At 40.0% G+C, this 13,753-nt stretch overlaps 1 protein-coding gene across 4 annotated transcripts in view; it reads right to left on the reverse strand.

The window, feature by feature from the left end:
• Positions 1-13,753, reverse strand: part of UBR3 (ubiquitin protein ligase E3 component n-recognin 3) — a 189,465-nt gene that overhangs the window by 157,956 nt on the left and 17,756 nt on the right. For all 4 annotated transcript variants that reach the window (XM_075001016.1, XM_075001019.1, XM_075001018.1 and 1 more), the window contains exons 2-6: positions 11,912-12,051; positions 7,474-7,632; positions 5,511-5,654; positions 4,675-4,724; positions 237-303 (exon numbers count right to left, since the gene is read on the reverse strand). In XM_075001016.1, the coding sequence (XP_074857117.1) occupies positions 237-303; positions 4,675-4,724; positions 5,511-5,654; positions 7,474-7,632; positions 11,912-12,051 (560 nt within the window). The remainder of the gene's footprint in view (positions 1-236; positions 304-4,674; positions 4,725-5,510; positions 5,655-7,473; positions 7,633-11,911; positions 12,052-13,753) is intronic.

The raw sequence follows: 13,753 nt of genomic DNA on the forward strand, positions 1-13,753 counted from the left end.
TCTAAATACAGACAATACAATGACATTTCCCTACAAAAGGTCGACACCAAATACTGGATGGTGGTACCGACTCCCTCATGAGATGAGAATAGCAGATTAAAAATACTGACTGACATGCTAAATGCCTGTGTCACATGCAGCTGCCCAGTGCTTGTAAACAGACTGAGCATGCTTAGATACGTTAAGATAAACACAAAGCAAGCACAAAAAGCGGGAGAGCATTACTTTATAAATACCTTTGGTACTGCTACTTAATTTCACCCTTTTGCGCTTGCCCACACCTTGGCTTCCATCTTGGTCCTCCTGGGATAGGAAAGAGTTTACAAAAACAGTAGTTGTACAGATTTTATTGAAGGGAGTAAATACGCTAACTCACATCTGGATTACATGCAAAACTCAAAAACCAAGAGGAGACCTGTACATATTTGGCAACAGAACAATCTTTAATCTACTACAGGAACCACAGACTCAATACAATGCATTAGAAAAATACATTCTGAAAAATGGTTTCCTGACGGACAACATTATTATACAAGTTCAGGCACTACACTGTAACTTTTTTGAGTCATTATTGTGCTGGCTAGTTTATTTCTCTCTGAAAAAAGGAAGAGCTAGAAAATGTTTACCTAAGTAAAGGATCTAGGCATGGCATACATAATTACGGAACTTCATTTTTATCACTTTGTAGGTTTTGTTTTGTGTTTTTTTTGGTGTTTGGGGATTTGTACACAGATGGCCTCCCCCCCCCCGTAACATAATGACTAAAGACTCTGAGGCAGCAACACAAATAACTGACTAGACATTTTCTGATCAATTTAAACCTTTCTGTCCAACACTGAAATAATTTAATTTTTGGAAGCCAATTCAAAATTAGAAGAGCCTTACCAAATAAAACAGTATTTTCATTATATAAAGGCACTTATCCAAAGCACACACAGCACTTAATAAACAGGCATGCTAGCTTTACAGAAACCAGCTTAGATTAGAAACATGATCATTGCCACTTAAATCAGGAAATGTGGCATAAAAAGAGACAGTAACATGAAGGCAGATTTTAGACATGGGATTAGGATGCTGGATTCTTACACTCTACCAATTATATTAGAGAAATAAATTCAATATATTTGTCTTCATTAGAGTTTACAAAATGTGCAGTTTCATTCATTTAAGAAGATGAAAGCAATGATTAAATTTGGAGAATAAGGTATCATTTCCTTGAAGACTATATTCAAATGGAAATGTGTGCTGATTATTTGTCTCCAGTGTCACAACAGATTTTCCACTGATTCCATACGACTCTCCTGATATTTGTTGGCATGATATTGATCTTATTTAGGCATTTATTATCCTCTGACCCCACCCCAATTTTTCACACCTGCTAACTGGTCACCCTACAGTAGAAGAGGATTAAATCATAATGGAAAAAGCTTAAATTTAACAACAGTACATCCTGAAGACTATTTTTGTAGATTCATCCTAAATACAAAAGGGAAAGTATGCTGCTCAATGTCAGCTATCTCCAACTTACTCTCCTGTGAACTGAAATACACTTAGAATTAAAGTTAGAAAGGACAGAATAATTGAACATTACTATTAATTTAGGAAAAGCAGTATTATATGAAGAGAAAGCACAATTTGTTTTTAACAAACTTATGTTTAATTTTTCTGTAAGGGAGTTTTGCTTCATTTTTCTTGATAAAGAGTTACTGAATAGGAAGTAACATTCTTTACAATAATTTACACTGCAGAAAATGAACAAGGATAATAGCTTGTTTACTGAAGTATCCTGGAGAACTGGATTTATAATTGTATCTTGCAGGTCCCACATTCATAAAAGGTGTTTCATTCTCTTTTTGAGTTACCATAGATTTAAGTGAGAGTCTTGAGATCCTATCTGAAAATGCTCACTCATGCTTTTTGAGATTACAGTTCAATAGGATAACTGAGAACTTGACTCTGATCCCAGATAAGAATGCAGGACCAAACTTCTCTGTTTAAAAAGCAAGAAATAATGGTAATAATTAACTGCATTTCTTAACGGAGTTGCTAGTTTGATCTAATATATGGTAACTGATAGCTTTATACCGGAAATTAAAAATGAACTAAATAGCCATAAGGGGTAAAACACTAACTGACGGGCATATTTCAGTTGCTGCTCTTCTCTCTCCACTAACCCAGGGAACTCCTTTCCCATGGCTGTTCCATTTTATTCATTGACTCTCCTATTAAACTGCTATACTTTACCCAGGCTGCATCTACACTTGCCCGCTTCTTCAAAGGGGGGGACGGTAGTCAACCTGACCGGAGTTCCAAGTTCCTGCAGCTACACGGCATGCCGGCACTTTGAAGTTTGACACTGTGAAGTTGCTGCAGGGAGAATTAGCCTAATGAAGTGCTGCATAGTCATCGCACCACTTCATGAGTATTCTCTGGTCAGGTTGACCACCATGCCCCCCGTCGAAGAAGTGGGAAAGTGTAGACACAGCCCCAGTGAAATAAATCCTTTTCCCTTTTCACCATGCCTATATACCTCTAAAGTCCCCATCCACACCACCACCATCCTTTCCACAAGGAATGTCATATCTGACCACTCCCCAAACTACCACGATATATCGGTTTCTTTTCCTCACAATAACCCAGTCACAAATTAGGAGTGACCAGCATTCTGAATCAAATTCAGAATATTAAGATGAACTTTCTTTTTATTCTCTTTAATACTTCATCTGTGGTATGTCTAATGATCTCACATTGTGAGGGTTTGTTTTTGGAAAGAGATGGTTAAAGAATAGCAAGTCGTAGTTTGAAAAAAAAGTCAACTTATATATAGCACTGCTAAGAACATAACATGCTGTATAGCTGGTGACAACAGAGGCTAATATCTGATGGAACTTATTATATGTATAAACAAACAATTCATTTTTTGCTGCTACATGTGTGAAAACAGATTTCAGGATAAACTAAAAGTCCTGGTCAAAGATGATGTTTTAAAGTATTTCATAAGGTTGTTCTGCCTCCCTGCTCACATTTAAAGAACATGTTAGCAACAACCGCTATCTGTGCCTCTGTCCACTGGGACTAAGCTATCATCTGAAAGCCTGTTAAACGTTTAATACATAAAATTAGGTGCATAAAAAACAACATTTAAAGCAAATTAAGAATACGTTAATAAAGGAATTCTACAGTGACTTAACTATCTTCCATCAATTCTGTTTGCTGATTCCAGCTAGTTCTATATATAGGTTTTTCTTCTTTTCCCCCTCCCAAAATGATTAGTACATAAGGACAGGTCTACACTGGGAAATATAGATAAAAAATATTCTCAATGTTGCTATCACCAGCTCAGCTGCACTAGTGTTAGCATTGCTGGGGTCTCTTGTGCCTCACACTGACAACCCTTTCAGCATCATCTATATTAAACCTGCTTAGAACAAGCCTACCTGACACATCACTGAAAACGACTGCAGGAAAGAGTGCTAGATATGGTAATTTCCTGCCATACCCATAGATGAACTACTGAATAAAGTGTCAGTATCTTTGGAGTTGATGGTATTAAATTAACGGTTTATGTATTACTGTGGGCTAGGCTTGTATGCAACTTCTGTTTCATCTCATGCTCTCAAGATGACAGACCCAGGCATTCAAAGGACTATACTGAACAAAATGCCAATCAAGAATTGACTTGAGGAACAAAAAGGTGTTAAATGAAATCCTAGGGCTGAGAGTAGACCTCTGTCTGCTTATCACACGTTACACGAGACCAAGATCAAAGTCTAAGCTGTATAAAGGAAAAACTGAACTGTTCCTGGTGGCTCTGCTTATAAAATACGAACTTAGAACGCTTGGGAAAACCCCAGTTATGGGCTTGAAAAATGACACAGCCCAATACTAAAGTCAGGTGACCTGTGGTAAGTTCTTTCGCATTCATCTAGGTTTATTTACTTTCGACCATTTTTTCTAGAATGCTTTTGCTTTAAAACATAAATGTGTTTGCTTACAAAGAGCTGTGTGTGTAACCTAGCAATGTGGGCAGCTACACTGTTCATAGCCCTAAAAGAGAAAGCAAAGCACAGGCGCTGGCCTGTTTAGACAGTCTGACATGCTCACAAAATCACAGTGTAGGCAGTGAAGTACACAGACTAGAAGAAGCCAGGTCAGGAGCATTGTTCCCTGTAAGCTGAGCATTTGAGCAGCCAGTTGCCACTGATTAGCAAAGCGCCCACAGCTGCCAGCATGTTTGTCTATTGGTGGAGCACATCCACACATGCCTTGGTGCACATAAATGTTATTTTGCCTTTGGATGGAAAAATTCAGAGGGAACACTGATAGGAAGGGACACAGACATGGGTCACTAACCACGATGGTTAACAGTCTAGGATCCTAAGTGGGGCCCTTGTTGGACCAAAAAAGGAGGATATGGGTGGCAGCTGCACTGAATTGACACACACCGCATACCTTTCTAAATTGCTCACACCCGTTCAGCTGAAGCAGTATTAGCAACAGTTGGAATTTTTTTTTTGAAAGGTCTTTAGTGGAGGAAGGGCACATAGGTCTGATCCGGCAGAACCTAATGGATATTCTCTCCACTGAACTAGGTAAATATACACCAGGTCGTGAAGATCTGGACTGAAGTAGTCTCTTTGTTTATATACTGTTATGTTTGTATTTCACTCTCACCTCATCTGAAGACTCTCCTTGAACAGATGTTGCTGTAGCACCTGCTAAACCTTTTGAAATGAAAATAAAAAAAAAAAAAAAATCACATTTCTTGTACTTAAGAAACATACATTTTATGAGATTAAAGAACTATAAAGAAACACAAAACATACTTGTAGCTACACAGACACTACCTGATACTGATCTCATTAGCTCTCACAAGATAAGCAGTACTGGGCTTGGCTGTATTCGGAGTGGAGATCTCCAAGGGACATGCATGGTATTTGAAGAAGTGAGGCTTGTGATTCAGACGTATGTCCCACCACAGTGATGCTGTGTACAGTGTTTGTGGAAAAGCATTTTTTCAGAAGCAAAACTAAGGTCCAGACCACTTCTGGCCATCACAAATCAGGGCACTATTGCAATAAGGATTTAATCCAGTTATTGTCCCTAAATTCCAATATGCATCTTCCCAACTTGAATTCTGCCAGTTCCCTGATTGGATAAGGATTATTATTCATGTTCCATCCCTGAAGTACTATGTTAAGTTTTGCTAGTTCAATTACATGGATGCAGCATGAGGGCCATCCCTAGGATGGGGAAGGGATGCAGGACAACACCTATTCTGCCCCACGTGCCTCCTTCACTACACCCTTTGCTCTTCCTTCCCCATGAAGAGCAGGGCACCCAAGGCAGTGGCCCTAAACCATCCTATGGCTTTTTCCTGAATTTTGGCAGTGAGAGACATGATCCCTAACAGTCTGATTCCATGAAGCACTTCAAATACAGTTTAGGACACAAGCGAATTTTTTTTAAAAAGCAAGATTCTTCTCCCCAAGGTATTTTTCTACACAAACCTTGAATTGATAATGTGCTAGTCCCAGATGCTTGCTCCTGCATACCGCCTGCAAGTTTATCCTCAGGAAATGCCAATCCAGAGCCTTTCAAAGCTATGAGGTACTTTTCATGACTTTTCTTTGCACATGCATTTTCTTCAACACCTTGAATATATATTTAAAACAACATTAAAGCAAAGAATCAAGTATTCAATCCACTTAGTAACATAAGAAGCCAGACTTAGTTAGATTTGCTCCAAAAGCATTTTACAAGATGAAATAATTTAAAAAGTGGTCCACAATATTTTAGAAGAGATTATATGAAAAGTTACAGATGCAAGTCTACAAACTTGACCCAAAACAAATACAAAAGTTAGTTTGCCAAAGGATGAACTTAAATCCAAAATATAATACGCTTTTCCAATTCTTGAATTTTTCCAAATCAAGAAGCACTTAAAGAGAGACAGAGAAACTTGAAGATGGCGAAAATAAAAGGACACTGAATTAGGCCTAAGATACATCTCATCTTAAATTGTCTACATTTTGGCAGAGAATGTTCTCTGAGCATGAAATGGGAAAAAAGCCAGGCATTTTAGTTTTCACTCTAAAAAAATAAACAAAGTTGATTTGAAACCACTGCAGCAGCAGTTAATCAAGATTATTGCTAAAGCTTGGATACTTCCACTGACAGCCAAGCTGCTGTTTCATAAAGAAGTAAGTAAATAAATTCCACACATTGGATAAAAATCTCCAAAAACAGAGAGCTGGGGAAAAAAAAACATATTTCTCTAGAAAAATAAAAAATGTATGGGGAAATAATTTTGTTTTCAGGTTTTTAAGCAAGGTTTCAAACAACGGAAAGGCAAATGCCATGTATATGATGCCATTCTTTTTAATTGTCCACCTGATCCCTGGGGCCAGAGTTATCCTGTGCAGCAAATGAAGCAGAAAAACAGCTTGATCTTGCTGCCTTCTGCCTCTAGGGAAACTAGGCCTCCAACAGCTTCCCCACACATGCAGGCATCCTTTCTTATTCCTCCATCCCACCCTCCTCCCCAGCCAAAAAAAACCTCCAAAAACTAAAAAAACCAGAGTCTTTCCTTGAAGCATAACATGTATAGAAGTTTGCTATTTAGTGATACACGGAGAAGTTTTCTCCTACAGAGTAAAAATTATTAAGCTTCTTTCATTCAAAAGGGATCATGCATAGCTCCCAAAACACTTATCCCTCAAAAACATGAACTGAATTTGGGAGAGAGGACACAGTACTTTTCAGCAGTAGTCCCAAATACTTTTCTTTCAGACAAGATAGAAGTTTATTATCCAAGAGTTTAGGGCTCCTTTAACCCACAGCTGCTCAAGATAATTACAACTTTGAACCACAGTAAGATCTCATCTCTTTCGTATGACTACAAAACAAGGTTAGAAGGCTTCAAAAATTGAAGTAGCATACCACAGAATACAGGGAGGTCATTTGCATTAAGTGCCCCTAATGAACGACTGATGGTAGGGGGCAGCAGCAAAGAAAGAAAATAGGTGACTTTTGTAGCAGACTATTTTCACACTCTGAACAAAATACCCCACAGCCTCAGGCAGCCATAGGTATTCTTTGTGAGAGCAGATCTTAAAATAAACTACGAACTATTGACGATCATATGTTTTATGGTAATTAAATATTTGTAAAATCATATCTCTTCTGGATCTTAGCCCAATTATAAAAATGTTTATTGAAATTATATGTCCTTATAAAATATTTGCATCACAGAAGACCCTTGTCACAGTTCTTACAGCTGCTAAATTTCCATCAGCTTCTAAAGCCCTAAAAATAGCAATCAACTCAAATGTCAGTATAATTATTTTCCTGATTTTTGGTAACATCAGAAGAAAAGAACACAGTCCACCAGGCAGATAATGACCAAAAATGGCTTCAATATTAATTCCTCATGATTTCAGCATTCATTAACACAAATATGCACAAACTCACCAGAGCTCAGATCTTTGTAGAACTGCTGGTTTGTCAAAACCTGGGTAAGGACCGATCGCATTGCTCCTCCCATTTTGGTCAAGTCTTCTAGAAAGGAAACGTGAGGCTCCAACATCTGCAGGATTCTGTGAAGGTCTTTTTCTGATGGCAGATCTAGAGCTGGAAACCCAATTAAAAACAGTTTCAGGTAGAGAAAGACAATTGTTTCACTTTATTTGCATTACTTCAGCAAAGCTCTGCACTGAACATTTCTGTACATAAAAACATTAATTAGGTCACCAGTGAAATGTATTTATAGACAGTCTAGTCTCCCTTAATAATTATACCAATTTGACAAATGTACAACATGAGACAATTACATTCATTATCAAGAGAAATTCATGACTAAAACAATAGGAACATTACTAGTTAGTACTATGATATATAAAAGCAATAATACAAATACACAGAGAAGCTTACAGAGCAAAAGTAATGGCCACAGACAGTGTTGTCAGTATATTACTTTAAAAGCAATAAATATCTGTATGTAATACAAAATCATATTTGACTGAAATGTATTTAGATGAATCACGTGTATGTCAATATCACCCCCACAAGATGAAATTTCTATTTTTCAATTTGCTTTTATAAAAACCTAAGAAACTACAAAAAACCACAAAAACAAAACAAAAAAAAACCCACAAGTTAAACAATTACTGCAGTTTCCTGTGAAAACTTATTTTTGTCCCCATGTGCATACGCATTAAGAGAGACTTTACTTACAGTTCTAAAAAGAATGAGCAGTATGGGGGATAGTTAGGATTGATCAGAGCTTTCAGTTTGAGACAATTTTTCAAAATGCTCTAGAGCAGTGGTTCCCAAACTTTTTAGCATCACACCCCGCTTTTGATTTTTGAGAAAGCCTCATATCCCCCCCCACCTCTTCTTTATCATCTTACAACCCCTGCTTTAACAAAAAAATTCATTCATAATTTGAAATAAACACAAAAGCTTGATATAAAAATGTTTAAAATTAAAAATAAGCACAAATTATTTTTCTTGGCCCTTGTGGTTGCCTGGTGCAGCCCCAGGTGGCCAGCTGCCTGAGTCCCAGGCCAGCCTCGAGAGCTGCCCGCGCCAGCCGCCCGAGACCTGCACTGCCAGAGCTGCCCATACACCTGCCTGAGCCCCATGCTGTTGGGACCAGCTGCCCACCCATCAGCCAGCCAGCCACCCCAGCAGCCCACCCGCTGAAGCCCCACGCTGCCGGGGCGGCCGCCCACCAGCCATCCCAAGCCGCCTGAGCCCCACACTGCTGGGGCTGGCCACCCAAGCCCCAAGCTGCCGAGGTCAGCCACCCGCCCACCAGCCTGAGACACCCAAGCCCCGCTCTGCTGGTCCTAGCTGCCCGACCCCACAAGTCCTGCAAGGTGGCCAGCAAGATCCCCACATGCCCTGCAAACCACCCACCTGAGCTCCTCTCCTGCCCTCTCACAAAGCCAGGCACCCCCAGCCCACATCTAACTCCATCCTCCTCCTCCTCCTCCCCCAACTCACACTGATTCTAATTTGCAGAAGGCAGCCAGCTCCATGTGGGTCTTTGCTGGCTGCCTGCTTTTTATAGTGGCTGCAATGGGTCACCCACGTAAAACGGCAGGGACTGAAACTGGGAAGCAAAGGCCGGATCTTTTTCTTCAGGTGTGGGGAAGGATGTGGGGGGGGCTGGGTTGCCTCATGCCCCCCCAGAATTTCTTCATGCTCCCCAGTTTGGGAAACCGTGCTCTAAATTCTGCACGTCATAGTTTATTTCCCCCTCCACAGTACACCAAGACCTCCCACTTTAGGTTCCCACCCAATCAGCCATCCCCCCCTTCCCCCGCAAGACCAGAAGTTTTCCAGGCTGCACAGTTCCCTGCCTGCAATATCCCCAGCAAGCCAGACTGTGTAACCAAGACAATGTGTATACTTTACTTTCTCTCTGAAGATTATGCAAGCCCACTACATCACACAGATCTTTATAAGCACGCCAATTTAAAATAGAAGAATTACTAATTTAAAAAAAAAATTAAAAAGCCTGCATGCCAGTAAACTTACCAGCGATTATTTCCCCTCCCCCCCGCCCCCGCAGTCTAACAAGAGCTCTGGTAGGAATCAGTTCTTCAAAGCCTACAAAAGGGTTTTTCTATGGTTACAAGTTCGTAGCAGCCTGAACTCAGAACAAGAAACACCATAAATAGTTCAGTCTCTCTTTTACACAGCTTGGGCCTTTGATCTTTAGATTCTAGGAACTCGTAATGGTGGTCCTGCCTTGACACGAATAGCTGGACAGGGCTGAGGCCCCATGCCTTGAGGGAGGATTAGGGAAGTAAATGGATCAACAGATTGGAGCAGAATGTCTGTACTAGCTAAAACAGAGGTCTGCAATCTGCAGTTCTGAAAAGACTTCTTTGTGGCTCTCAACACTATAACTACAAAGTAAAAAAACCCTCCTGATTATTTTCGATAAACAGTGAATGTCTAAAACCCAACAATGAATAACTTATAAAGAAATAGTAAATGAGCAATGGTCTGAAGTTACAGACGGAGAGGTGCAGGATGGATATCAGGAGAAACTATTTCACCAGGAGGGTGGTGAAGCACTGCAACACGTTATCAAGAGAGGTGCTGGAATTTCCATCCCTAGAGGTTTTTAAGTCCTGGCCTGACAAAGTTCTGGCTGGGATGATTTAGTTAGGGTTGATCTTGCTTTAGGCAGGGGCCTGGACTAGATGACCTCCTAAGGTCCCTTCCGGCCCAAGGATTCTATGATTTAGAAATGCTAGATAACTCCCCCTTTAATATGTGCAGTGCACTGTGGGATTAGATACTGTATCTGGGTTTCGATCATGTTGCTAATAAAGTCAATTTTGAAGAGGAAAAGGAACCTTGCGGCGGCATTCCTACTGTGAAGGGCAACATGAAATTAAGAAAGAAAACTGAAATTAAAAATGAAGTAAAATTGGCATAAAGTGGGTTCCGGAGTGAAAGTCAGGAAGACAGAAGTACAAAACACACATGTAAAACTTGAGGAAATACAATATGAAAAAGCTTATGTATGTCCTTCAGTAAACATGTATTGCATTACAAATCGTTGTGTGTACAATATTCTTGGCTTACAAAAAGTCTGGTCTAACATTATTTATTAAGGACTGTCTCATATTCAAATGCATTGCCATCCTCGAATTATTGAGATTTTACCAGATTTGAAAGCAAGAGGCTCTTCTTGCTATTTTGACTGCCGAACCCTAAGCAAACACAAGGTAGATAACCAGGGAACCATTTAAAATGGACAAGAGAAGTTGGGAACAGAAAGATTAAGTAAGGAGTAAGAAATACATGGATGGTGCATGAACGAAGCACGCTGCACAGGGATTGGTTCCCCCACAGTAACCAAGTCAATCCTAAGAATGTGATGTAATGTATAATAAATGCAGAGTAATATGTACAGCTTTCTATATCTAGCATGCCCTGTATCCATCACTATTCTTGAGCATTAGCAACTCAAGTGTAGTTTGACCATATGCCAATTTAAAAAAAACCCAGTGATGAGTCTGGAGTTGAATTCTTGGGGAATGGAGTAGAAGAGACCTTAGGGAAACCCCAACAGTAATAAGCAGAGAGTGGGTCTCCCTTTGGTGTGCAGCTTCAAAAGGTTTGATTTTTGCACAGAGTGGGATATTTCCATTCACTCTCCCCTAGAGATTCCTCATGACACAACACCATTTGTCCCAAAAGTCCATTCTTTTTTGGCCTGTCCAGTTACATTGTTCAATTACAGGCTGTTAAAGTTCAAAACCTTCCCAGGTTCACAAACCCCATCTTCCCCTCAACAAACCCCAGAAAGGTCATATACAATTTGCCCACAACAGTAATATATAAACTTTGCATTTAATACAATCAACTCCAAACATGCTTAAAATGTATTTAATTCAATAAGATGCTTCAAGGATAGTATAGGAAATGGTTCGCTCTCTCTCATGCCATGCACAGGAAGCCAGTTATGAAATCTGATACACCACAACAAGGATTAGGACAGACTTAATATGCTACGAACATTTAGCACAGTTCTGTCAAAAGATTAAGAAGATACAGCCCAGCCCAAAGTGAGCTTCTTTCAACTTTCAAAATTATCTGAAATAGACAATACCTTCTGTTTACAGGAAAGGCAAAACAAATGGAAGCCAAACTTAAATTCTGTATTAATAACTTTTTTTTTGTAGCAACTAAAATTAAATTGAGCTCACCAAGTACTGGTCCACTACAAAAACAAACAAACAAATACAACCAGGGCTCTGATTCTTTCGACATGTAGTTAGGAACCGATTTACTGGAATCACCACTGCCTAAAGTTAGCATCTTCACAAAGAATCATAATCAAGAGACATAAACCACACTATCCACATACATATTCAAAACATACCAGGTTCATTATATCCTTCTCTTAAGTACTGAATAAGACTGAAGATGAATTGTGGAAGAACTAATTCTGACATCATCAACAAGTCTTTTGGGACACAGGGAACATTTGAACTTGATTTCATCCGGTGTCGCTTACAAAACCTATAAGACAAACAGGAAAAATGTAGTTAGCCAAGCACCAAGAGAGTTCAGAACAGGTATCTGAAAACCCAACCCCAAAAAACCCTGAGCCACCACTATTTTCTAGTCTCTCCATTGAGCTGCACGCTTACATGCACAGAAGTGAGTACCAGTGAACAGGTATTCTGTACAAAAGTGAGTTTTGTTGAAGATATAATTGTGTTTACATCCTCCCTGACCTGCCCTTAGACCGCAATATATTTTAGGAAGTGTGTGTATGTTTCTGTGTCCATCTGAGTGTTTAATCAAGAACTCCTCCCAAATGTTAAGACCTAGGACCACCAAATTTGGTATGCAGCTTCCTCTTATAACAACTTAAAGCAAGGTAAGGGTTTATTTGTGCCACAACAATAGCATGTGCCTGGAATTCAACTGTTTCTCATAAAATGGAAAGGGAGGGGTCTGGTAGGAGGGACAGCTGCACTGCAGAATGACCACAAAGGGACAGCAAGGGGCCAGAGATGGGAACTAGGACATCTAACACACCACTGGGCAAGCAGGGTCCAGGGCTGGAGAAAGGGACAGCTATTTGCTATATATATTTCAGAGAGCTTGTCTGTCTGTCCTCCAACCAGGGGACATACACCCCTCCCCCAGCTGTGTCCACTGAAGCTGCAAGTGGCCATGGACAGGCACCTCTCATCTGGTCCCAAGCTGCCGCATTGAAAGAGGCCTGGGGTCATCCCCTCATTCCCAGCTCTACCCCAGCAGAATGATTTGAATGAATAAAAACAAAAAATACTTGAGTTAGGGACCTGAGCAATGCCAGGTAAATCTTGTAGTAAATCATAAAATAAAACTGAGTTATCCTCTAAAAATTAATCAGAACAAGGTCATAATGTGAAAAATCATTCTATCTTGCAAAGAGCTGGAGAGAGGATACCGCCATGGCATTTCTCAACATTATTTTCTTATGTGCAGCAAGGCATGTGAGGATGTGCGCTCCAATAGAAACACAGGCTACACACTGAGGGTGGCTGTGGACACTCTGCTAATCAGTTAGGTGGCACATGAATCTCTCCTAGACCACCCAAGCACATTGCTTACAGGGAACACTGACTGGGATTAGTCTTGTTGATTTAGAGGGCTACAATTATTGCTTGCGCATCCCTGGGAACAAAGCTCCCTCAGATTAGGAAAACAAACCAGGTGATACATCTGTAGTCTACTGTCATGGACTAGCTGAACACAAAGCCAGTGAAAAGGAATTTAGGAACAGCTGCAGTCTGTACTTCTGCCATCAGACAGAAGGTCATGCTGGCAGAAAGTGAACTCTCAGTAACCTTTAGATTGGAGGATCAGTACCTCATTGAGAACGTTAAGATACTCAGTTTCTCTTTTTTCCCAACAAAACAATCTTTTTATATGATGTTCTTCCAGGGTCAGTCAAAAATTTGTAATATTTCAAAAGGCAAAACAGCAATTATATGTTTCTTATTTTAGAACAACATATATTTTATATCCACTACACATTTTTAATGTTTACATTCCTTTAAAACGTGTTTTACAAGGAAGGCATCTCACACAAGTGTTCTGAAAATTCTTGTTAACTAAAAGCTTGCAAATTGGCACAACCGCCAACCCACACGCTGCTGCCATCTCCTTGCCTTCTCCAGAAGTAGCTCTGTTCCTAGGAAGCCTTTCCGAATGCGAGAGCCACTCG

Source organism: Carettochelys insculpta, chromosome 8 (assembly GCF_033958435.1).
Source record: "Carettochelys insculpta isolate YL-2023 chromosome 8, ASM3395843v1, whole genome shotgun sequence".
NCBI lineage: Eukaryota > Metazoa > Chordata > Testudines > Carettochelyidae > Carettochelys > Carettochelys insculpta.